This window comes from Vulpes vulpes, chromosome 14, assembly GCF_048418805.1.
Source record: "Vulpes vulpes isolate BD-2025 chromosome 14, VulVul3, whole genome shotgun sequence".
Lineage (NCBI taxonomy): Eukaryota > Metazoa > Chordata > Mammalia > Carnivora > Canidae > Vulpes > Vulpes vulpes.
Window position 1 is genome coordinate 88,752,966 of NC_132793.1, and position 26,598 is coordinate 88,779,563.

The 26,598-nt window shown below is 42.6% G+C and overlaps 1 protein-coding gene across 2 annotated transcripts in view; it reads left to right on the top strand.

The window, feature by feature from the left end:
* Positions 1-26,598, top strand: part of ADAMTS17 (ADAM metallopeptidase with thrombospondin type 1 motif 17) — a 326,554-nt gene that overhangs the window by 65,263 nt on the left and 234,693 nt on the right. For both annotated transcript variants that reach the window (XM_072737129.1, XM_072737130.1), the window contains exons 5-7: positions 10,327-10,410; positions 11,318-11,475; positions 19,145-19,188. In XM_072737129.1, the coding sequence (XP_072593230.1) occupies positions 10,327-10,410; positions 11,318-11,475; positions 19,145-19,188 (286 nt within the window). The remainder of the gene's footprint in view (positions 1-10,326; positions 10,411-11,317; positions 11,476-19,144; positions 19,189-26,598) is intronic.

A 26,598-nucleotide genomic window follows, 5' to 3' on the forward strand; every position in this document is an offset into this window, starting at 1 on the left:
GGATACTATATATTAACAAAGGTTTCAATACAGCAAGAAAATACAACAGTTGTAAGTCTTTTTGCATCTAATAACAGACCATCAAAATATGTGAAGCAGAAATTGCTGGATTTAAAGGGAGAAATATATAGTTACATAATAAGAGACTTCAACCCCTCCACTGCCAATAGTGGATAGGACACCTAGGCAGAAAATAAGTAAGGAAATAGAGGACTTGGAAAAACATGATAAACCAACTTGATCTAACAGACATACAGAACACTCTACAACAGCAATAGGATAGTCCTTATTTTCAGGCGCACATGGGACATTCTCCAGGATACAGCACATTTTAGGCTGCAGATTAAGTCTCAATGGATTTAAAAGATATTCAGGGTGACCTGGGTGGCTTGGCGGTTTGGCGCCGCCTGGGGCCTGGTCCTGGGGACCCAGGATTGGGTCCCGCGTTGGGCTCCTTGCATGGAGCCTGCTTCTCCCTCTGCCTGTGTCTCTGCTTCTCTGTGTGTGTGTGTGTGTGTCTCTGTCTCTCATGAATAAATAGATAAAAATCTTAAAAAAAAAAAAAAAGGATATCATGCAAAGTATCTTCTGACCACAATGGGATTAAGTTAGAAATGAGCAACTGAAGGAAAACTAGAAAATCCACAAACATGTGAAAGTTAAAGAACATACTCTAAACCCATGGGTCAAGGCAGAAGTAACAGGGAAAATGAGAAAATACATACAGATGCATAATAATGAAAACACAACATATCAAAGCTTATGGAACTCTGCAAAAGTAATACTCAGTGGGAAATACATAGCTATAAATTCTCACATTAAAAATAATAAAAGAAGAAAGATTTCAAATCAGAGTCTGCTTCTCCTCTCTCTGCTGTTCCCCCTGCTTGTGTGTGCTCTTTTTCTGTCAAATAAATAAATAAATAAATAAAAATCTTTAAAAAACAGAAAATCAAGAAAGCCAAGAGCCGATTCTTCAAAAGAATTAACCCAATCATCAAACCTGTAGTGAGAGGGACTAACAAGAAGACTCATTACTAAAGTTAGAAACAAAAGTGGGCACATGACTACCAATTCTACAAAAGTAAAAGGGATTATAAGAGAGGACTATAAACCATTGTATAGCAGCAGATTGGATAAACTTAATGACCTGGATGGATTCCTAGAATCACAAAACTTAGTAAGATATTATCATGAAGAAATAAAAAATTGGGAAGACTTAGAACTAGTAAGGAGATTGAATCTGTAGATTCAAAAATCTGGCCAAAAAAACCCCTGCATCTGACAGCTTCACTGGTGAGTTATACCAAACATTTAAAGAAGAATAAAGGAATCACTCCTCCTCAAACTCACCCAAAAACTGAAGAGGAGAAAACATGTCCTAACTCTAAGAGGCTGGTATTGCCCTTACAAAGTCTGATGAAGACACTACAGGAAAATATTTATTCTTTATGAATAAAAAAAATTTTACCTTGTGATTATTGATGTAAAAACCTATGCATAATATTAGCAAACCAAATTCAACAGCATATTAAAAGGATTATATACCACGACAAAGTGGGAGGTATGCCCAGAATGCAGGGATGGTTCAACATACAAAAATCATTCAGTGTAATAAACCATATTAACATAACAAAGGGAAGAAACACATAATCATTTCAGTTGATTTAGAAAAATAATTTGATAAGATTCAGTACCTTTCCATATGATAAATATCCAAAAAACTAGGAATAGAAAGTAACACCTCAACATCATAAAAGACATATATGAAAAATCCACAGTGAACATCATACTCAAGGGTGAAAACCTGTAAGTTTTTCTTCTAAGATGAAGAACAAAGCAAGGATGCTTGCTTTTAGCACTTCTATTGAACATAATACTGATAGTCTAGCCAAAGCAATTAGACAAAAGAAAAAGCATCCAAAAAGGAAAGGAAAAAGTAAAATTATCTCTAGTCACAGATGATGTGATCTTATATGTGGAAAATCCTAAAACTTCTTCCCCTCAAATTTCAGAGTGGGATAATTCAGAGTAGCAGTATATAAAGCCACCACACAGAGATCAGTTGAGTTCTATACCTAACAAAGAACAACCCCAAATTGCAAGAAAACCATTTCACTGGCATTAGCATCAAAAACAAATACTTAGTAGTTAACTTAATAAAAGAAGTGAAAGACTTGTACACTAAAAACTACAAAATATTAGTGAAAGAAATTTAAGAAAATGGAGAGGAATGGAAAGACATCCACATTCGTGGGTTGGAAGACTTCTTAAGATGTCACCACTACTACCCAGAGCAGTTTGCAGATTCAGTGCAGTCTCTAGCAAAGTCTCAACAATATTTGTCTTTGCAGAAATAAATTCATCCTAAAATGTTCATGGAATCTCGAGGGACCTTGAGTAGCCAAAATAACCTTGAGAAAGAACTGAGTTGGAGAACTCTACACTTCTTGATTTCAAAATTTACTACAAAGCTATAGTAATCAAAACACTTTGGTGCTGGGATACAAGCAAATAGAGAGCTTAGAAATAAACCCTGACATATTTGGTCAAACGATTTTCAACAGAGGTGCCAAGATCATTCGATGAGGAGAAGTGTTTGTCTTTTCAACAAATGGTGCTGGGAAAATTAGATATTCACATAAAAAAGAATGATGTTGGACCTTTACCTAATAGAATATACAACAATTATCTTGAAATGGATTAAAGACTTGAACATATAAGCGCTGAAACTATAAAATCCCTAGAGGAAAACACAGAGAAAAAACTTCGTGACATTGGATTTAGCAGTGACTTCTTGGCTATGATACCAAGGCATAGGCAACAAAAGAAGAAATAGGTAAATTGGACTTCATCATATTTATTTATATTTTTTAAAGATTTATTTACTCATGAGAGATATATAGAGAGGAGCAAAGACATAGGCGGAGGGAGAAGCAAGCTCCCATGGGGATCCTGATGAGGGACTCGATCCCAGGATCCCGGAATCACGACTTGAGCCAAAGGCAAATGCTCAAACACTGAGCCACCCAGGCATCCCTGGACTTCATGAAATTAAAAAACTTTTGTGCATCAAAGGACACTTATCCGCAGAGTAAAAAGGCAACTCGTAGAATGAGAGAAAATACTTACAAATACATATTTTATAATATCTAGGATATGGAGAACTAAAACACAACAACAAAAGAAACCAAACTGATTTAAAAATTGGCAAAAGCACTTGAATAGGCATTTCGCCAAAGAAGATCTGGAAGTGGCCAATAAGTACTAGAAAAGATGCTCAATGTCACTGATGATCAGGGAAATGTAGATCAAAACCATAATAGGACTTCATTACCATTAGGATATTTATTATTGATATTTATTTACCTATCTCTCGTAGAGTTGACACATAATATGACATTAGTTTCAAGGGTACAACATGGTGATTCAATAACTGAGTTACGCTCACCAAAAGTGTAGCTACCATCTGTCACCATACTATCATGATACCAGAGACTGTGTTCCTTCTGCTGTACCTTTCATCACTATGGCTTGTTCGTTCCCCTAACTGGCAGCCTGTATCTCTTACTGTCTTTCAACCATTTTGGTTAGGATGCTATCATTTAAAAGTTCATATAATAGCAAGTTGAGTGGATGTAGAGAAATGGAACCCTTGTGCTGTGTTGATAGAACTGTAAAATGGTTCAGCTCTTATGGAAAACAGACTGGTAGTTTAAAATATATATATATATTAAATAGAATTACCATGTCATCTACCAGTTATACTTCTGAGTATACACTCAAGGGAAGTTCAGGCTGTAAACAGATATTTGTACACCCATGTTCATAGCACAATTGTTCATAATAACCAAGAGGAGGAAGCAACCCAAGTGTCCATGGATGGATAAATGGATATGCAGAGTGTGGTTCATACATACTACGGAATATTAACCTTAAAAAGGATGGAAATTCAGACATATACTATAGCGTAGATGAACCTTGAAGATACTCTGCTAAGTGAAATAAGCTGGTCACAAAAGGACAAGTGCTGTATGATTCCACTTACGTGAAGTCCCTGGAGTAGTCAAATTCATAGAGACAAAGTAGAATGGGGACTGCCAGCCTGCTGGAGGGGGAATGGGGAGTTATTGTTTAATGGGTGCAGAGTTTCGGTTTTGCAAAACAAATGAATTCTGTCGATGGATAGTCGTGATCATTGTACAATAATGTGAATGCATTTAACGCTACTGAGCCTATACTTAAAAGTGTTTAAGATGATAAATTTTATATTCTATGTATTTACTATAACTAAAAATAAGTCAAAAAGAGGCTCACCCAGTAATTCTATTCAGCTGTATTTCTATGGCACCTTCTAGGGTCTGGGGTGAGAATAGGGACGATGGCCAGTCCCATTCCCATGGAACTCATGCAGTGGGACCAACAGACAGTGTTCCCCACACAAATCAGTAAAATTTGTGTACAAATTTTATCAACTGCTATACAAAGCTCCAGGCACTGGCAAGTGGACGAGGTGGTCAGGGACACCTCCACAAGAAGCAATGCTCCACCTAGAAGGGATGAGGCACTAAAGAGCTAGACAGTGGGGGTCAAGATGGCATTTGGGAGGCACAGAAAGAGGTGGTTTCTGCTGGGTGATGGGAAAGGGGCGCAGTGAGAGGTGTGCCAGTTGGCCAGCCTCACAGTCTCCTAGGCCGGGGCGGGGAGAGTGGGCTTCAGTACCACCTGTGTGAGCAGATGCTACCGCAGAGGGGTAAGCAGAAGAAGGGCATGCCCTGACTTGTGTTAAGGGAAAAAAAAAAAAAAAAAAAAAAACCCTCTGCTTGACACTAGGAGGGAAAAGCCACTGGCAAACTGGATCTTAAAGCTGGCAGTGGGCTACAGAGTGGTACTCTGGACTTGACTTTGTCCATTTTCCAAATGAGCTGTTGTGCCTTTTTACATACGTATCTTGGTTTTCCTGTGGTTGGGGGTGGCAGTGACACAGGAGCAGGCATATTTTAAAGAACCAATTGCAAATAGAAACAGGTGGCGTTGACCCCAGAACCCCTGGGGTGGGCAGCCAAATCAGAAAACAGGGCCACTTGACAGATCTTTGGTTGTTTGTAGCTTCCTTAACAACCATGGAGTGAAATGAAAACGTGAACTGTTCCAGGCAAGTTCTTTTTGAAGGAAAAATGACATCAATTTTATTCAATTACCATGCAAAACAGACAACACGCCTTGCTGTGGTGCCCAGAGAAACCATCAGAATGTTAGAGTACTCACTGGCTCCCACATGCCAGCAGCCATCCAGAAGAAGCCACCAGGGGGATTGTAAAATGCAGGTGGCCAGGCCCACCCCCAGGCTCCCTGGCTCAGTGGTTCTGGGGTGGGCTCCAGAATGTATTTCCGGCAAATGCCCAGGTGACTTTGGTGCTGCTGCTTCAGGAACCCCACTCGGGGGGCACTGTGCTAGAGAGTAATTTCCTGTAGGGGGCTCTGAAATGGGGACCAAATATAATTTGAATCCCTGTCTGTCCCTGGAGAGGCCCCGAATAGCACAGGTAGGTGGTGCTCTTGTGAAACCCTGCATGGGCACCCTGAACAGCTCCTCCCCCACATGTCACTTGCTTCTTCTCTGGCCCTGTCCAGAGTCCCCAAGTTGCCCAGCCAGGAGAGCTGCGTTGTGCTGCTGGCAGCAGGTCCACCCAGCTTGGCCCCCAGGCTGCCAAGGAAATGTGACAAATGCAGCCAGGGCTCTGAACACTTGCCAGGACGCAGCCAGAGCTGGACGCCGGAGACAAAATTTCCAGACGATTGGCCGTGCTGTTCCTTGCCCAACCAGGTGTCTCCCTAAACATCATATGGCTGCCACCTCCAGGACTTCTCCTGAGCATGAATTTCCATGGGAAAAAAAGACGAGGAGACTTTGTTACATGTCTTTGGGGCCTGCTGCTTTGTGTTTGTGGCTGTCGTCAGATTTTCATCTGGCTCGTGTGGCTTGGCTCTGGGCTGCCAGGGAGATCCTTGTGCATCTGCCCTGCTCTGTGCTCTGCCCAGCTTTGTGAGAACGTGGTATGGCTCGCGTCAGGTGATGAGGTGCTCTAGCCATGGTCAGGTTCCCAGATCTGCTTTCCTGGAAGTGAGCACCCTAGGTACCTGTCACAGGGAAATGCCTGCCTTCAGGCTCGTAGAGAATGTTGCTAGAGCATGAAGCTTCTTTCCAAAAATTAATTCAAAGAATTCTAATTGCAGTAAGGTACACATCAAATTTATCGTCTTAGCCATTTGTAAGTGTACAGTTCAGTATAAGTATATTCACATTGTTGTTCAACCTGAAACTCTGTACCCATCTCCCAGCCCCAGAAGCATGAAGCCTTGTTTCCCCTCCATCTCACATCCGTCTTGAGCACTTGCCCCAAGAGAAGTGACTGAGTCTTTGGGGTAGTGGTTGAATAGAATGCACAGAACTATCCTCAGCTGAGCGAGGAGGAAATGGAAGTTTTCTGACCAGGGAGATTGTTCCTATAGTTTTTCCTTACTGAAATTTGCACCTTTTAACATGAGTTCTTGATGCTGCTTTTATGTGGCATGTCACAATAACCACTCTTCAGTGCTTTACTGTGTTATTCCTTGAAACCTTTAAACAATATCCTTTAACATCCCTGGCTGATGTTGATGTTCTAGGCTATAACTAAATTGTACCTTGAAATCCTGTATGACTTGACGTTTCTCCCTCAGAACTGTGGCAGATTTTCATTCTTCCTATTTTTCATGTTTTGAATTGAGGTTTTCCAGTTTGGGCCCAATCCTACTGCTGAATATTTTTGGAAAAATTTGAGTCGCAGCCATTGGGTGGTTCTCAAAATATCAAAACAAGGAAAAAGTTATGTGTTTTCCCCTTCTTCACCCAGGTTTGGGGATAGGTAATTAAGACATGACTTCAGAATTGGCTTACAGATAGTCCAGTGTAAAAAAAAAAAAAAGAAAAAAAATGACTACTATTTTGTTTGTGGGGGGAGAATTGGAGGAGGTATGGAGTAAGAACAGAACAACTAAATGTGTTCTGTTTTTCCTTGTGGGAAAGAATATTAAGTTACACAAAGATTTTCTTTTGCTTTAATAATGGTTTTCAAAGAGTAAGATCCAAGCAATGACACAGCTAATTCCTTTGTCACACAGATGCTGAAACATTGTGCGTGCCTGGCTTCTGACGTTTGTATGCCAGACTCTGTGTCCAGCTTCACATGGCCTGAATTAACTGTGGCTACACTGTCTGCTTTGGTTGTTGCTTTATGTTGTTGCTGATGGACTGAGGAACACAGTGCCAACTGGAGAAAATCTTAATGCCCCTGCTGGAAATTCTCCCTTGTAGATTGTGTCTGTCAGGGAAAAAAAAAAAAAAAAGTAGACAATTCAAAACGAAGTGAAAGAAGTCAGAGGAAAATAAATACTGTATGATCTCATTTTTATGTGGAGTCTAAAAAGGCTGAACCCATAGATACAGAGAAGAGTTTTCTTATGGAGTGGGTAATGGGTGAAGGGGGTCAAAAGCTATAAACTTCCAGTTTTAAGTCTTGGGGATGTAATGTATAGTACAGTGACTATAGTTAATAATACTATGTCATATGTTTGAAAGTTCCTCACAAGAGAACAATTGTAACTATGCCAGGGGATGAGTGTTAACTTATTGTGGTGATCATCTCACAGTATATACATATGTCAAATCATGTTGTACACCTAAAAATAACACAATGTTATATATCAATAGTATCGCAATAAAACTATAAAAAAATAAACAACCAGGACACAGTGAAGCTGAAATATTTCCCGATGTGTTCAAAAGACTCTTATCCGTGTTCTCTCCATATCTTCTACTACCACCTACATGATCTATCCCATTATACCCTGCTTTGTCCATATTATAGGAAAGGGATTCAGGGATCCTCACATTCAGTAGGCTCTTCCCATCCATATCAACTTTGATTCTTCTGCCTTGTTTGAGATTTCCTATCTCTCTTCCCCTTGAAATGCTTTCCTTTGATGTTTTTGATATTGAAATCTTTATAATTGAGTTCTACCAATGAGAGGTAGACAAATCCTCTTTTGTTACTATAACTCTGTCTCCATGATGCACTTCCCTAAACTCATTAGAATAAGTTTAGGGAATGGTCTTTTTTTTGGGGGGGTGGGGGGGGTGGTCTTACTGCTGGAGAAGCCTGGATATGAATTGGGGTCATAGTTGACTGGCTGTGGGTCTTGAGCAGGTGGCTTTCTCTTGATGAGCAGAAGGTAGTGGACACACTGACCTTGACTGGTTATGATGAGGGATAGAGGTGACACAGGCTGGTACATGGCAGATGGCCGCAGGCATTGAGCTCCCCCTTGCCCTACTTAAAGTCCCCTTCAACCTCCTGCACAAAAACCCAGAATGGGAGTTTTGAGTTTTCTGTCAGGATTATCTAATATCCGTTGCTTCTTTTGGAAACTGATGTCCTATGCCTTTTTATTTTTAAACAACTGATTTCCATCTTAGCTTTGTGTATATATGCACACTTGTGTGTATGATTCCAGAATTGTTGATCATATGCATATTTCTTTTGGGAATTCATATTTATGGGAGCTTTTTGGACTTAGAAGACCTTTTTTTTTTTTAAGATTTATTTATTTCAGAAAGAGAGCATGGGGGGAAGGGCAAATGGAGAGGGAAAAAGAATCCTCAGGGAGACTCCTCCCTGAGCATGGAGCCTGATGTAGGGTTTGATCTCACCACTCTGAGATCATGACCTGAGTTGAAATCAAGAGTCGGAAGCTCAACTGACTGAGCCCCTCAGAAAGCCTTTTAAATAAAATCTGGATCATATTTCTCACATATATATATATATATATATTTTTTTTAATTCCAGTGAGACTTTATGAACACTGAAAATTAAATTTCATATAATTATTCTTTCTTTAGTTTTTTTTTGTACTGGAACAATGCAAGCTGTTTTTTAAAATAATTTTCAAATGAATATAATTTTTAATGAATATAATTTCTATTTTATGATTTATTTATAAACATTTATATCTTATTCATTTGTATTTTATATTTTAGATTCATAGAATCTAAAATATAAAATTGGAACAAATAGTATCAAGAGTTCCCATATACAATTTCTCCTCTTAGTAATATCTTACAATACCATGGTATAACTAATGGACTAATATTGATGTATTGTTATTTTTTATTGAAGCATAATGAATATACAATGTTATATTTCAGGTGTACAGCATACTGATTCAATAATGCTATACATTATTCAGTGCTCCCCATAAGGATAGTCACCATCTGTTACCAAATAATGTTATTATGATCTTATTGACTATATTTCCTATACTGTACTTTTTGTCTCTATGATTTATTTATTTTATAACTGTAGGTTTATACCTCTTCATCCCCTTTGTCACTCATCTTCCCCACACCTCTCCCCCCTAGTAATCATCAGTTTGTTCTCTGAATTTAAGAGTCTATTTTTGTTTGCTTATTTTGTTTTTTTAGATTCCACATATAAATGAAATCAGGTGGTATTTGTCTTTGACTTTTTTCACTTAGCATAATACTTTCTAGACTCATCCCTATTGTCACAAAGGGCAAGATCTCATTCTTTTTAATGGCTGAGTAATGTTCCATTTTGTGTGTGTGTGTGTGTGTGTGTGTGTGTGTGTGTGTGTGTATTTACACACAGTACGTCTTTATCCATTCATCTATCAGTTGACACTTGGGTTACTTCCATATCTTCTTGGCTATTGAAATAATACTGAAATAAACATAGGTACATTTATCTTTTCAAATTAGTGTTTTCATTTTCTTTGGGTAAATACCCAGTGGTGAAATTACTGGATCATATGGTATTCTATTCTTAATTTTTGAAGGACCCTCCATACTGTTTTCCACAGTGGCTGCACCAATTTACATTCCCACCAACATGAGGCTTCCTTTTCTTCCACATCCTCGCCAACATTTATTATTTCTGGTCTTTTTGATACCAGTCATCCTGATAGGTGTAAGGTCATATCTCATTGTAGTTTTCATATGCATTTCCCTGATGATTGAGTATCTTTCCATGTGTCTGTTTGCCATCTGTAAGTCATCTTTGAAAAAATATCTGTTCAGGTCCTCTGCCTACTGGATAATTTTTTTGGCATTCTGACAGATGCTTATTAACCAAAACCCATAGTTTACTCAAATGTCCTTAGTTTTTACCCAACATCTTCCTCTGTTCCAGGATCCCATCCAGGACACCAGTGTATCTTTCTTAATTTTTACATTTACATCATTATTTCTTTGTTTTCTCTTGACAGGTGTACAATATGTTTCAGCACCAGAGCCTTGGAAGTAAGGTGAACATTCAAGTTACCAAGCTCGTCCTGCTACGACAACGGCCTGTAAGTCCAAACAGGCACCCTCTAGGGCTTACAGATGATGTAGCTGGCCTTCAAGTCTCCTAGTTGCCATTGAGTGCTCGGGAGAAGTGCTGGTGGTTGTCAGTCTTGTCTGCTCTCCAGGGCTTTGCAGATGGCAACAGTGTGCCCTGGACCAGGCGCTGGAGACATCCAGTGGGAGGAAGTGGGTACTGTTACTAGAAGCTTGGTGTGCATGTGATCATGTTGGAATCTCAAGGGAACCCTGAGCAGTGGGCCTGTGTGCACCCTTCTGACACTCTGGCACATCTCACCTGTGCAAATCTGGATGTTGAGGTCTCAGGAAACCCAGGGCTACTCTTCTGGAGCTATCTCCCAGCATCAGGCCAAATTTGGATTCATTGTAGCATTGTTTTCTGATTTTTGAGTTGAGTGCATTCTCATGTGATCATGTTGCCTACGGAGTTGGGCAATGAATTTTAAAATGAGGGACTGGTGCTTGTTTGGGTACAGCCCAACCAAAAAGAATATTTTTCTTAAATAGTCTTCATTTATTTTTTTTTTAATTTTATTTATTTATTCATGAGAGACACAGAGAAAGAGGCAGAGACATAGGTAGAGGGAAAAGCAGGCTCCCCCTGGGGAGCCTAATGTAGGACATGATCCCAGGACCCCAGGATCATGACCTGGTCAACCACTCAGCCACCCAGATGCCCCATAGTCTTCATTTAAATTTACAAATAAGGCCTGGCCTCTCTCTGGGTCTCTGCCCCGTTCTACCCACATTAGGGTTGTATTTGGGAGAAGCACATCACTGAATGATGTCCCAGTGAGCAGCTGCCTCTGCACTAATGTTCTAAATATAAACTCCAGCTTCCTTGGGTGTTTGCCCTTTTTAACTACTCCTTCCCCAATCCCCAATTTGTTTTAGGCCAAGTTGTCCATTGGGCACCATGGCGAGCGGTCCCTGGAGAGCTTTTGTCACTGGCAGAATGAGGAGTATGGAGGAGCACGGTACCTCGGCAATAATCAGGTTCCAGGAGGGAAGGATGATACACCCCCCGTGGATGCGGCTGTGTTTGTTACCAGGTAAAGCTGGATTTGGTCTGTAACTGCAAAGATGACAGGGAAAAGACATGTTCCTCTTTGCAGAGGAAAATAAGGCAGTTTGCTAGAAATTCAGGCTTGGAAATCAGACCTTGGGCCAGCTCTCTGAGCCTTGGCATCCTCATCAGTAAGATGAGGATAAGTGACAATACCTAACCCTGAGTTCTGAGGATTCAGTGAGCACAGTAAGCGCTTTTCACAATGCCCAGCCCAAAGTAAGGACACAAATTGTTAGCCATAATTGTTTCTGTTGTTGTCATTAATATAAAAGCAGCAAAATCCTGGTTACCCAAGAGTCTTAAAACGTCCAAGAAAATTCATCTACTACTTCTCCGTGGCGCCATATATCATGCTCACTGGGAATGAACTAACCTGTGTTGGAGGCTGCCTCCCACCTGGTTTAAGCGTACTATTGGAGGGTGAGTGGATACCCCTAGTTTCCTGTGAGAGGGAGTCCACAAAGGCACACTTGTGCTGTGCCTGGCCCCATCCTTGGGGCCCTCCTGGGACATGAGCAGGAGGCAGAGATGCCTGGGGAATTCACATGGAGGTTCTGGTGCAAGTAAGGCAGCTGAGCTTTCTATATAACAGAGCTGGACTTTTCAGACTGAGAGGGAAGCCGGGGGCCTGGCGGTGGGCAACAGAAACCAAAGACAGCCTTCCATACAGGCAGCCGCAATGTGATCTCAGCTTGCCAGGACTGCAGAAACAAAGGACAGCAGACTGGGTGGCTTAAATCAACAGAAATGTATTCTTTCATTTTTTTGGAGGCCAGGAGTCCAAGATCAAGGTGTGGGCAGGGTTGTACTCTCTCTGAAGGCTCTAGGATAGGATCCTTGCTTCCTTCTTCCTAATTTCCAGGAGTTGCCTACAATCTTTGGCATCCCTTGTCTTGTAGATGCATGGTTCCAACCTCTCCTGTACTGTCATGTTGTCCTGTAGCTGTCTTCTTCTGTCCCCATTTCCCTCTTCTCATAAGGACACTGGTGCTTGGATTAGGGCCCAGCTTAGCCCACTATGAGCTCCTCTTAACTTGCTTATACCTGCACTGACCCTCTTTCCAAATAAAATCGCATTTACAGGTACCAGGCACTTGACTTGGACTTGAACCTATCTTTTTGGGGAACACAATCTACAACAGATATGGATGTGGCTCTTTCATTTTTCCCTTATGTCTCAAACGTCTCTGAGACATTTGATTTGCTTGAAGTTGATAGATTTTGCTAGAAAAACTGATTTGCTTGGGTTGCTTTACTTCCACAGTGTAAGTAGAATGCATTATGTGTTCATACCAGAACCCCCCCTTTACAAAATAGGCAGAAGTGTTTCTCGATAATTTCATCTGTTAAATTAAAATACCAAAATGTTATTAGACTTGCTATGCTGTCAACTTTGAATTTTAAGGAATTTTTAAAATTAAGGAAATGATTTCTCAAATTAGATATTTTCTTTTTTTTCCTGAGTTCAGAGATGAAGTTATGGGAGGGAAGTATTTACCATTCTGGTAGCTTGAGACAGCCTGCCCCTCTAAGAGGGGCCAGAAAGGCTCCTTGGTGTATCTCTTGAGCCCTGGCCCAGTGACATCCCAGAGCTAACTGGGGAAGATCTGAACCCTCATCCCCAGGTACCTGGCAACGCAACTGCCTAACTTTCTCCTCTTAAATAAACTCAGAACATGTGCATTGCTACCACTAGACACCAAACAGATACCTCATCACCCTTGTGAGTGATTCATCAGTTTCCAAACCTAAGGGGTTAAAATGTGATATGTAGCACACTGATCCCTTATGCCTGCAATCCGGCTGGTGCACTACCAAGGCACCAAGGACGAACGATGATCGGGAGCCAGTTCTTGCTTTGGATCTGGGTTTGCTTACCCCAGGGGGTGCTGTGAACCCCTCGGTACCACCTTCTCCAGAGGCTCTGGCACCATGTGCTCACTGGCCAGAGGTTGTCATTGCTCTAGGCACTTTGAAGTGGTTTTGGAGACCTGTGGGCCTTTCTGAAAGCATCCTCAGGATTACAGTTTTGAGGTGATAGGTAGCACCCTTTGAGAGCGGATTAGATTTGAAGAACAGCAAAGAGTCCTTGGGAGCCATGTCTGTGTATGGCTGTAAATTCACACGACTAATTTTCCAAATGCTAATTAAGTGCGGTCCTAAAGAAGAGGCCTTAAATGACATCATCTTTGGAATATACAACTAAACTTCCAGGATCACTACTTTGAAAGTGGTTCATATCAAAACTACATAAAATATACAAATTCTGGCATTTGTGAGATCTTTCACTATGTAGTCTCTTTCCTGCAGTTTCATTCCTTGTCTTGGTCAAGGATGTGCTTGGTTTGGGAAATGAGTAGCCCCCCACCCCTTTATTTTTCAGAGGCAATAAGTGTTACTGAAATCAGTGTTGACAAAGCTTCTGGATTAGCCTTTTCACAAAGCACCATCAGCAGATGTGAATGCACCCTCAGCCTGAGAAGGCTGCCAATTAGGCTTTCTGGCTTTCTATTCTGCTTCCCACCTCCAACAAACTTATTTACTGTACTGGAAATATATTATGTAAAAATGTCAGGGTTTTTTTTTTTTTTTTACATCTCACACACATTAGGTTACATTAGGTTTGGGCTACTACCAAAAACAAGATAAAGTAATGAGTGTTGTCAGGATGTGGAGAAACTGGAACCCTTGTGCACTGTTGGTGGGAACGTGACATGGTGCAGCTGCCATGGAAAACAGTATGGAGGTTCCCCCAGAATATTAAATGCAGAATTACCATATGCTCCAGCAATCCTGCTTCTGAGTATAAACCCAAAGACATTAATTGAAAGGAGGGCTTCTCTTTTTCTTTCTTTTTTTTTTTTTTGAAGATTTTATTTATTTATTCATGAGAGAGACAGAGATATAGGCAGAGGGAGAAGCAGGCTCCCTGCAGGGAACCCAATGTGGGACTCAATCCTGGGACTCCAGGATCATAACCTGAGCTGAAGGCAGGTGCTTTAACCACTGAGCCACCCAGGTGTCCGAAACGGAGGGTTTCAAGAGATATTTGTGTACCTGTGTTCTCAGAAGCATGACTCATAAGCTAAAATATAGAAGCAATCCAAGTGTCCTTTGATGGATGAATGGCTAAACAAAATTCGGTCTATGCATACAATGGAATATTATTCAGCCTTATAGAGGAAAGACATCTTGTCATCTTGTCACAGGCCACAACATGGATGGACCTAGAGAACATTATGCTAAATGAAATACACCAGTCACAGAATGACAAATATGGTCTGATTCCACTTACATGAGACCTCTAGAGTTAAGTTCATTGGGACAGGATGTAGAGCTGAAAAGAAGAGAGTAGGGAGTTAGTGTTTAATGGATAGAGTTTCAGTTTTGCAAGATGTAAAGTGTTCTGGACATTTGGTTGCCCAACATTATAAATGCATTTGACATCACTGAACTGTATGCTTAAAAATGTTTGAGATAGAGAGTTCTATGGTATGTGTATTTTATCACAATACAAACAATCTGAAAATTTTTCTAGTTCAGTACTTAGGGGAGCAGGGGTGGTCCCAAATGCATGGGAGTAGTTCTGAGTGCAAGTGCTAGGGTGGGGGGTGTCTGGTGGCCCCAAGGAGCAAGGTTCCTTCTGCTGCAGGTAGAGCCACGCAAAGGCCTCCTGTATCTCCATTACCTGAGGCCATCCCAGGAGCTAGGGTTCTTTCTCAGTTTCTCGCTGACATCTAATGTGGTACCTGAGCGATCATCCTTCCTCCCACCTGCCACTGCGGAGTTGCTGGGTCGAATCGGCCAGTGCCTGGCTCCCTGTCTGGGTCTTCAGAGCTGGGAAGTTGAAGACCTCCCAGAAGTACGGGGGAGGCAGCACCGGAGTTGCGGCTGGGAGCCGAGTTGGCTGAGAGGCATTGTTTAATAATTAGAGGCTGAGAGTTGCAGTCTGCTAGGTTAGGATAATAACGGGCTGATATTTTCACGTGGAAACTGAGTGTGAGACAGCTGCTGCTCTTAAGAAGCAGCTCCTTCCTCTTGGAATAATCTGAGCTGAGAGTCTAATTACAGGCTGCATGGGCTGGGAGGGGTCTAGGGGTCCGTGTCCCCTCCTCCTGGGACTGAGACTGGTCAGTGCAAGGATTTCTTTCTTTCTTCCCCACCCCCTCTTATGGGCTGTGGCTGAGCCCAAGAGCTCATTCTCCTGGACACTCCCAGCCCTACAGTTGGCCAGCCACAGAGTGGTGAGCATGACATCATGTCCAGCAGAAGCTGCTGAGCCAGAAGCCACAGAAGCTGGCTTTCTGGCAACTACAGCCATGTCTGGGGCTAGAAAACACCTTGGAATGGACTGAGTCTGGAGACTACATGGGACTCACACAGAGGACTGGGGTCCAGGGGGCTTCAGCACCTGGCACAGCTTTGCCTTTGGCTCTGCGTCTCCTGTAGGAAGCCATGAGAGTGGGATTTCACCCCCAAACCCAGGTCTGTGCTCCTGAGGGGCACCTAGAGCAAGCATGCAGGGCCAGCTCAGAGCTCAGCCACAGGTACCCCCAGCCTTCCCTCCACCTTCCCCTTCCCCTCCATGTCACTCTGTCCTCCCCAGAATGGTCTTCTCTTTGGCCTCTGAGCAAGGGGGAAGGGGTCTCATACAGGCCTTGCTCATGGTGAGAGCTCAGTGAGTAGCTGGACCATTGAATTACGTTTTCTCAGGTTTCCAGACATGGGGGAGATGAGGCCACTGGGAAGCTTGCAGAGCACGTTGGAAGTAGCCTGGAAATGTATGTCTTTCAGTAATAAGCCACTTTTTATTAAGCCCCAATTGTATGTCAGGCAATAGGTTATGCACAAGATTAGCTAAGTAAATTGTGGGGCCTGGTGCAGAATGGAAATGTGGGACCCCATGTTAAAAAGAGTTTCAAGATGGCAATAGTAGATGGGTTTGGGGGATGGGAAGCTTGGCTCTCCCCTCTGTGAGCAGACCACACTTCTCCCACTTCCTCAGGAGAAGCAGTGGATAATGTTGCAGGGTCTATCATTCGAGACCATCTGTTTCCCTTCAGGGGAGCCATGGGATGAGAGAACACACGGTGCTCCTGTCAGCCAGCAGGGCTGACTTTCTACAAGAGGGGGCCTGTGAAGTAGGCACCATCTTTGACTAAGTTCTGTTCACTTAACTGTGGGACTGATGGTCACGTGGCATTCTCCTTTTGCCCAGGCTTTTGTTGTGCTCACTCTGGGAAACCCTAGAGCAGGGCATGGGGCCAGCTTGATCCGTGTGTGTGTGTGTGTGTGTGTGTGTGTGTGTGTGAGAGAGAGAGAGAGAGAGAGAGAGAGAGAGAGAGAGATGTTTGAAACATTCAAACAGGAGGGATGTCAGATCAAGAGTGTTGAGTTAGAGTCAGATAGATGCCAGAGCAGTGAGCATATGTATGTCCCTAATTTTATTTGTTTGGTTTTCTGTCTGCCACTGCTTTTTCCTTGCCACCCTCTATTGCCTGTTAATTAGTCTTTTAAAAGGTCATCTCTCAAATATTTATTTTAATTCCAATTAGTTAACATACAGTGTTACATTAGTTTTAGGTGTACCAATAGTGATTCAGCACTTTATTTTATTTTTAAGATTTTTTTTTTTATTCATGAGAGACAGAGAGAGAGGCAGGGACACAGGCAGAGGGAGAAGCAGGCTCCATGCAGGGAGCCCAATGCAGGATTCGATCCCAGGACTCCAGGATCACGCCCTCGGCTGAAGGCAGGTGCCCAACCACTGAGCCACTGGGGGAATCCCTGATTTAGCACGTTTATACATCATCCAGTGCTCATCACAAGTGCCCTCCTTAGTCCCCATCACCTATTTCACTCATCCCCTTACATCTCCTTTGGTAACCATCAGTTCTCTATATATGAGTCTGTTTGTTGGTTTGTCTTTTGCCCTTTGAGCATTTCTTTTGCTTCTTAAATTCCACATATGAGTAGGATCATATGGTATTTGTCTTTCTCTGACCTATTTAGCTTTGCATTATACTCTCTACCTCAACCCACATCATTGCAAATAGCAAGATTTCTTTTTTGACTAATATTCCATTTAGTTCTCGTGATTTTGGAGTGGGATTGTGACAAGAGTACAGTTCTTCCTGCCCCCCCCCCCAACTGTGGGATTCTTGAAAGCTTCTGTTTTCCTTCTGTTAAAATGGCCTTATAATTGGTTATCAAAACATACAGGTTTGTTATGAAAAAATTAAAACTTGCAATAAGTAGAACCTAGATGAGTTGCTGACCTCTGTGGGTTGCTGACAGACTGGCCCCAGCTCCTCCTCAGTGTTTCTCTGGCTAGTTTCAGGGCCACACTTTCAGAGCTACCCCATCCTCTCCTCTGGTCTTGCAGCACCCAGTTCTATACATTGGGGCCCCAAGTAGAATCTGTGGTCTGAGTAGGCAGGTGGAATCTTTGACAAACTTCAAGTGAGCCATTTCCCTGGGAGCCCACATAGTGTTGTGAGACATCAGGTGTGGGTCACATTCTAAAGGTAGATACAACAGGACGTGCTGTTTGTTGGCATCGGATTGACATTGAAGGATAAGGAAAGATGACTCTCTACAGTTAGGTTAGGAGAGTAACCCAGGCCTTCTCTGTGAACGGCAGGTCAGATCCTTTCCTGAGAAGAGATTCTGACAGAGGGTAGGGAAGGACAGAGTCTCAGAAAGAGCAAAGGTGGCCCAACTGGGACCTGTCATTTTCTTTGACAACTTGGCTTAGTGCTGACCTAAGTGTCCGGCTGGCCCCATCTTCCTTCCCAGAAGAACTTTAAAAGTAAAATGAGAAGTGGCTTCAGAACACAGCTTTTAAACCTGAAGGAGTTTAAGGGAGTGGGCACTTTCTGTCATCTCCCCATGAGCCCCCATGAGTAAATGAGCATGGGACCCTGGGGTGGGGTGGGGGAACCAGGCCAGTGTTCTCCTCACCCGGTTCCAGGCAGCCAGTGATCTGCTCAGCCCCTAACTCTGGGAATGCTCTGGTTTTGGAAAAGAAGGTCCCTGAGCCAAGTGGGTAGAGGCCATAGTGAACCCCTTATACTGGCAGAACTGGGGCTGGACCAGCTTTTGAGCATATTTGCTCTTCACACAACAGCCACAGCCCCCTCCCCAGGGATCCTAGGAAGCTTTAAAGGATATGACTTAAAGAAATTAATTTTTGTTGTCTTCTCCTCTAAGTGCTACATGGTCACTTCAGCATCTAAAAAACCCGTCGCTGCCCACATAAAGTAGCTTGGGGAAGTCACTATAGTTTGACGATATTGAAGAATAATTGGCTCTGATGCATGACTTGCAAACATCTTCCAGAACTTTTGCAGTTGTTGGAGGGAGCCCTCCCAGCAACAGAATGTTAGGTGGAGTAGTTTAGCTATGAAAGGAGGGCTGTTAGGTAGGGCCATGGGCCTACCAGTTGGGAACATGAATGGGTTAATCTTGACAAATGACTAGTTGTTCTTTGCTATAAGCTATGACAGCTGAAGCAGTAACATTGCTATGTGCAGGATGACCAATCAAGCTTAACCGACAATGTTTTCTTCTCCTAGTCTTGGAGGATATTACATACACCTGACCATGTCTGGGTTTTGTTTTTTTTTTGTTTTTTTTGTTGTTTTTTTTAGGACCGATTTCTGCGTACACAAAGATGAACCATGTGACACGGTTGGTAAGTTTAGAAGCAGAATAATAATTTAAGGGGCTGCTGAACCCTGTGATAATCTGGAGACCTGGTAACACTTCCAGTCTGGAGGAGCTTATTCTCAAACTCTGCCTTTCCTGTTGCCTCTTTTCTTATAAATTTGTTCTTTGACCTCTTTGACTTCAATTTTTAATCCCCCCCTGGATACATATTGAGGTTGCTTAGGGTAGAGGACATCAAGACAGATGCTTAATAAGGAAGATAGGAAAAGTTAAACCACGGGGGGCACCTCCAGGCTGCCTCAAGGTGATGGTGGTTAGAGCCACATTAGGTTCTGAGCCTCTTGGTCACTCATGCAGGAGGGGGGACCCCACTGAGTTACACAGTTGGCATGAGACCAGAGCTTCCAGGTTTATTCTCACGTGTGCCAATGATCATTACCAAGTGTCCAAAGAGGTAAAGTGGGACTATATGGGTGTGAAGCTGGTCTCTACCCCAGCCTGAGCACCAGGCTCATTGTTTTCTGGTCACATGGTTCTGACACCAACATGCAGCACTGACAAGGCACATTTTCCTTCTTCCCTTTCCTTCTCTTCTCTACCTTCACTTCCTCCCCCAGCTTTTCCCTGTTTGCCATCTTCCCTCCTCTCCTGTCCTTATTGGTATCTAGCTTGTTCTTGACACGTCATAGGTTTCCAGTTAAAACCAGTCTTTGGGGGATGCCTGGGTGGCTCAGCAGTTGAGTGCTTGCGTTTGGCCCAGGGCATGATCCTGGAGTCCTGGGATCGAGTCCCCATGTCAGATTCTCTGCAAGGAGCCTGCTTCTCCCTCTGCCTGTGTCTCTGCCTCTCTCTCTCTCTGTCTCTCATGAATAAATAAATAAAATCTTTAAAAAAAATAAGGAACAAATTTTTGGGCATAGGTATGGAGTCCTTGGTTAACAGAGAAAACATGAAGATGGATTCCAGTGTTGATTTCTATGGCATGAACCTTTATTTGCCAGGAGGTTGAAATATAGCACCACCAAGAGCAAGATTCTGAATACAATGTGCCTAGAAGTGCAGGCAAGCAATATGGGATTGACAAATAAATATTATTGTAGGATTCAAATGTTTAAAAACCTGTGCTTCCTAGGGAGTTCTAGCAGTGGACTAATCCTGAGCCCTCACTCTGGCTCGGCTACTTACGAGCCAGGTGGTGGCCTTGAGTTCATCTCCTTAAAGCAATCATTTTGCACTAGGTGACTTAAAAGGCCCTTCAAAATCTAGTACAATGATAGCTAGCATTCATGGCACATCAAAGAGCTTACAAGATGATTTTATTTTTTTATATATTCTATTTCATCCATCCCCTAAACAAATGTGAGAGGAGCATCAGAAACCAGCCAATCAGTGCTCCATTACCTGGGGGCTCTCTCCATAAAGGACTCACTACACTACTGAAGCAATGTGAAATGAGCTTCAACGTGATATGGGCTTCACCTGTCGAAGTCTGGCTTGGGGCTAGGCCAGCACATGTCGATCTCTAGCAATTGACAGAGCTGCAGAAGTGGGTATTGTCTCTATGAGTGGCCACTCCTTCCTGGTGTTCACAAGTCAGCTTTTCTACTTGAGCTGGGGAGGCACCTCTGCTCCAAGGCCATGCTCACCCCTGAGGGGACGCTGCCCCATCCCATTGCCCAAGCCTGTATGCCTTCCCTGGAAGACTGTACCTGCCAGAGCCATACTCTGCCCTTCCGTCCTGTGTCCTTTGGTGCCTGGTACTGGGCTTGCAAGGCCCAGTCACCACTGTTAATTGAATGAACGAACAAATCAATGAATAAATGCAGATGAAGGAATTCCAGCATTTCTGAACACTCAGCATTTTATCACATGGCTTTATTCCATGTGATGTACAGCTGGCTTTTATTTCCTTTTGAATGTATATCTTTCCTATCAACCATTCATTGTGATTATGTACTCTATTTCAGATCCCCTGTTGAAGAGCAGACAGCTAGTTCTGTCTTCTTTCTTTCTCCTACATCACATCACCTTGCTACTTATGTTCACCTGCTGGGGCTACTATGACAAAATACCATAGGCTGGGTGGCTTAAGCAACAGAACTTTATCCTCTCATGGTTTTAGAGATGGGAAGTCCAATATCAGGGTATCGGCCCAGGCAGTTTCTCCTGAGGCTTCACCCCATAGCATGCAGATACCTCCTTTCTCCTTGTGTCTTCACATGGCCTTCCCTGAGTGTGTCTGTGTCCTGAGCACTCTTCTTACAAGGACAACAGTCAGATTAGCACCCTACACTCATGACCCCATTTAACCTTAAGTATCTTTTTAAATATTCTGTCTCTAAATACATTTACATCAGAGGTTAGCACTCTGACATACGAATTTTGAGGAGAGTGGAGCACAATTCAGTCCATAACACACTCCTCTTTAGATACTTTGTGCACTGCTGTGGAAATCTTATGTCCTTGCATGACCTCCCAGGTGTGTGTGTCTCATTTCCTCCACAAAATCTTTTAATTGCATGGACCAGCTGTAATCGTTCTTTATATGACAGCTGGTTAGCTCAGTCCTGTCTCGTACTTCCTTCTTGCATACTCTTTCCAATACCTCAGTGATTTTCAGCTTTTACAAAGGAAATGAATCCCTTCCTTAAAAAAAAAAAAAAAAAAAAAAAAAAAAAAAAAAAAATTTACATGGTGCTTTGGTTTTAACATGTCATAATTTGTTAGTACTTACTATCAAGTCAATTCATAAGAACAATGGTGATTCCATGAAGAGAAAATTTTGAAAGCTAGGGTTATAGAAGTCTCATCCAATTTATTTCTGTGGGTTTTTTTTTTTTACTTTTTATTTTGCAGTAATTATAGAATCTCTGAAAGTTGCCAAAGAAGTTCAGAGAAGTCTCTTACACCTATCACCCCACTTCCTCACATGGTTGCATCTTATGTAACCATAGTGGATTTCCAAAACCAGGAAATTGATTGGCACAGTATGATGAGCTAGACTACAGATCTACTCAGGTTTCACTGGTTTTTGCATGAACCCGTTTCAGGGTATGTTTTTACATATGGTTCTATGCCATTTTATTGCATATGTAGAGTCATCCAACCACTAGGACAGTCAGGAGCAGAACTGGTCCATCACCTCCAAGTAGCTCCCTTGGGCTGCTTCTGTGAAATCTCCTTCTCCCTCCCCTTCCCTAACTCCTGGCTACCATGTATTTGTATTCCAACTCTATAATTTTGTCATTCCAACATCTAATTTATTTTCATATTTGTTTTGATTCCACAGAATGGAAAAATAATCTGAATCACATAGATATGTTGTTGCCAGTGCTAAGAGATTCTGAACAGCTGCCTTCAAATCTCAGGGTCAGGCTCTAGCAGGAGGGGCTGTGTCCCCAGTTTTGCAGAAAATGAGATAAAATGCCACCTTGGGAAACCAAGGAAGCTTGGGGATTGCCAGGGTTTTATAATTTGGCACATAATAGTGTTTTCTGTTTGTTTTCTTGGTTTGATTAGGGTATAATTTATATACAGTAAAGGGTATAAATCTTGGTGGATTTTTAATTTATGCCTGTGTTGTTTTTTTTTAGTGTGTTTATCTCCTGTTTATTGAAATAGTTTTAAGGCAGCATTTTGAATTCTGTTTTAACCTATTTTTTTAAATGGTGGTTAAAAAATATGTAACAAAATTTATACATGAAATTGTAACCATTTTTAAGTGTAGAGTTCAATGACATTAAGTACATCCACGCTGCTGCATAATCCTATGCCAGTACCCTCAAAATCACTACTCAAATGAAGGTATGGAATGTCATTGGCCTCTTACAAAGGTTCCTTCATGCCCTCTCCCAGCCACTATCCTCCTCAAAGGTAACTTGCTGTTGTAAACGTTTTAATTACTGTCTTAAAAAGTAGCTTAACATAGATTTCAAAGTTAAATTTGAATGGGGGCTGCCCATGAGGGTGGAAGATCTGGTTGGAACACAGCACCCTAGGCACCCTCAGAGAGTGAGGCCACAGACACTATGCAGAGGTCAGCAGCGGGGCCTGTGGGGAATGGCCTCCATCTGCCCTGACAGCCAACTGCTTCTCACTGGTCACTGGCTCCCAGTCCTGCCTAGGTCATGTGGCCTACAGCTGCAGCTCCTCAACCCACCTGCACAGGGGTGAAGGAAGCTCTGGCTCTTTTGCCTTCTATGGTGGGGGTGGGGGTGGGGGGAACAGACACAATAGTACTTTCCACAACAATGCATGGGAAGGAGTTCTCCAAAGAGAGGGTCAGTGTGCTTTAGCCAGGGGGAAGGATGGGTTTTAGACATTCCACAACCACCAGTGTCCACTACATCCCTGACCCTTTAGTAAATATTGAAATATGAGAAACCAACATATCTGCAGCATACTATCTGGGCACATTACAGGGGTCCTACTGATGTAGGCAAGGGGTCTTCCATGGCACTAACTCAAAGGTGGTCCTGACTATTGATAGTGAGAGGCCTCATTAAGCTCCACCACTCTGGGTAAGAGCTGGCCTGCACAAATGAGTAAACACACTTAAAACAATTGTACCTAATGGACCCTCCCTCCCAGCTCTGTCAGTTTGGGCCACTATGGAAGCAGAATGGATAGCACCACAGGGGTTCTGCTGATCTTCACCCCGGAGGACACACACAAGAGAAAAGGCAATGCTTAAGGCAGAAGGTTCTGGAAAAACAGCTTCACTGCTAAGAGAAGCAGCTGCCCCCTCACTAGATGGTCTCTACCTTTGAGACCTTGCCTTTGTGGGGGTGTAGGCTTTTCTTCCATTGAATTGCTTCATCCTGAGTCATTTGCTTTCCTGCCACCATCCTAAGGAAAAAGCTGTCCTAGATGAGACAGTGTGAAGAGGCGAGATCTATGGGAGCCATTCACATTCCTCTTCCCGACACACACCTCTGGGCATCTGTAGGTAGTACCTGAGCACCCGGATGACCAGACATCTCAGTTACGTGGCATCTGTCCTTTTCCCACACTTAGCTGTAAACTGAGCTGTGCCAATTTCTTTTTTTTTTTTTTAACAACTCTATTCAAGCTTCATGAATTTAGTTCTTTAGTTCTAATTATTGGGATTTATATTTTTCCTTGCTCTCATTTTTTTAATTAATGGAAGAGCCTCTTTTCCCCCGCTGCTGCCAAGCCAAGGGATGTGATATGTGATAATTCTGCCCAAAGGACAATAGAAATGCTAAGCGACTTTGTGAAATATTTCACACAGAAGGCCAGGGAGATGCCGCTGAGGAGCTCTGACACTGGTCCAGGTGCTAGAGCCCTACTGCCCTGGACTGAGGGCCCAATGGCTGTCTCTGAACTTGAGTGGGTTCTGTGTGGCCCACGGCACTGGTGCTGAGCTCCCTCATAGGTCTGAGCAGTCCAGTGGGGGCTTCATGGATGTGGCCACTGACTCCACATAGCAGCTCTGTCAGGGAGGGAGGAAGCAAGGGAAGGAGCATCACCCACCAAGATGAAGGTTTTTAGGAATGACATATCTGATTTGGAAGTCTGTTTCAGGCCAGCTATCATGGGACCACAGAAGGAATATTTGCTGGGGAACCAGTGAGAGATGAGGGACAGTGGGACTAGTGTCCTAACTGCACTTGTTGGCTTTTTATTAAATAATAGTGTCAAGGAGGGGGAGCTCTGAACTATGTCATGTTCAATTAGGGCTTAAGCAAAAAAGTCTTACCACTTTGTATGTATAAAAACATCAGAATTTACCCCCTGGCTGTATATGATGATCTCCACGTTCATCACTCTGGAGGACCTTTGGTTATTCCAGTCCTGGTGCTGTCAGAAAAACTGTGTAGATCTTTTTGGGGAATTTCCTTCAGAGTGCACATTTTTTTTGTGTGTGTCTTCATGGTGTTAGTAAGTCTTCATTCTGTGAGGGTGGTTTTGAACTGTAGAGGATCATAGGTTCTGTTTGCTGAATGAGGCTGGAAAGTACTGTTTGAGATAAAAATACAAGAGTTTTGGTAGTGAGACTAACCTTTGGTTTTGCTTGCTTTATTTTGTTATTCCTTGTGACCTTACAGAAGTGAGCGTTCAGTTTTGCTTCAGAATTATTTGTCAGAAGTAGTCTCAGATGTTTGTCCCTGAAGGACAATTATCCCATTGAGTGAACAAGTTCTGACATGTCTTCCTTCTAACCCCACCTCATGCTTGGCACAGCACATGCTGCTTCAGGGCCAGGTGTTACCCACATTATGTCCTTTGTGTCTACTCTGAGAGACTTCCAGAAGAGAAGGGCTTAACAATCAATGATCTGTTAGTTGTCCTAAATCAGATGACCTGAGGTCTTCAGCAAGTTCATCTGTTTTTCAGAAGTTATTTTGGTATTTATAGTTAGGATCTTGACCATGATCTGTGATTTTTGTGAGGTTTTATGAAAGGTTTCAATTTTGGAAATCAAATATGCATGCATCTAGCAATCAGGGACTCAGACTGTTTGGGGAAGTGCTGTCTTCTCATACAATCAAAAAAGAAAAAAAAAATAGGCCATCCTCCTAAGAGAGTTAGGAAAATTGCCTTCTGTTAACTTTGGGCCTTTGGTCCTTACAAACTCAGCTTGATTTCTCACCTAACATAAATTAGCTGGGAAAGCTAAATAATATATACTTCAGTAAGCTGGCTTCTTCCCTCACCTATTCAGCTTCAAATGTAGATTTAGAGTATTTTCTCAAAAAGGATAAGTTGTGTCTGGATGTTGGAGAGTGTCTTCTAAAAGACCTTCATAAGAGCTACCATGCCTAAGGAGAACAGAAGCTGGCAAGCACAGGACAGCCCTGGGGGGAGTTTCCTGCCTATTTCCCACTGTATGGCTGTCCTGTGGAATGACTTGAAGATAGTGACTGAAGATAATGAATGAATGAGGGGGCACCTGGGTGGCTCAGTTGGTTAAGTGTCTGCCTTCAGCTCAGGTCATGATCCCAGGGTCATGGGATCAAGCTCCAAATTGGGCTCCCTGCTCCATGGGGAGTCTATTTCTCCCTCTACCCCTCCCCTTTGCTTGTGTGCTCTGTTTCTCTCTCAAATAAATTAAAATCTTTTTTAAAAAGATGAATTTGTATGTGCGTGTATGTACATATGTACATATATACCCTGACATACACAAATGCCTAAGTGCATACACCTATGGTGGAAGTGTTAGTAAGTGTGCATACTTCCTGTACCTTCAAGTTTAGAGGGGCTTCCTTTGGACTCACAAAATTCTGTAAGCTCTCTAGAAGGGAGCTGCCCTGAGAAGGCCTGCCTGCCCTGGTGACAACACAAGAACCCAGGGCAGAAGGTTTCTGTTTGGGACTTGGCAGGATATCCCCACTAAAACCAGTTGCCGCAGGGGACCAAATTCAACTTTTCTTCTTCCTCGTGCCAGGGTCATATTTAAGGTTATATAATA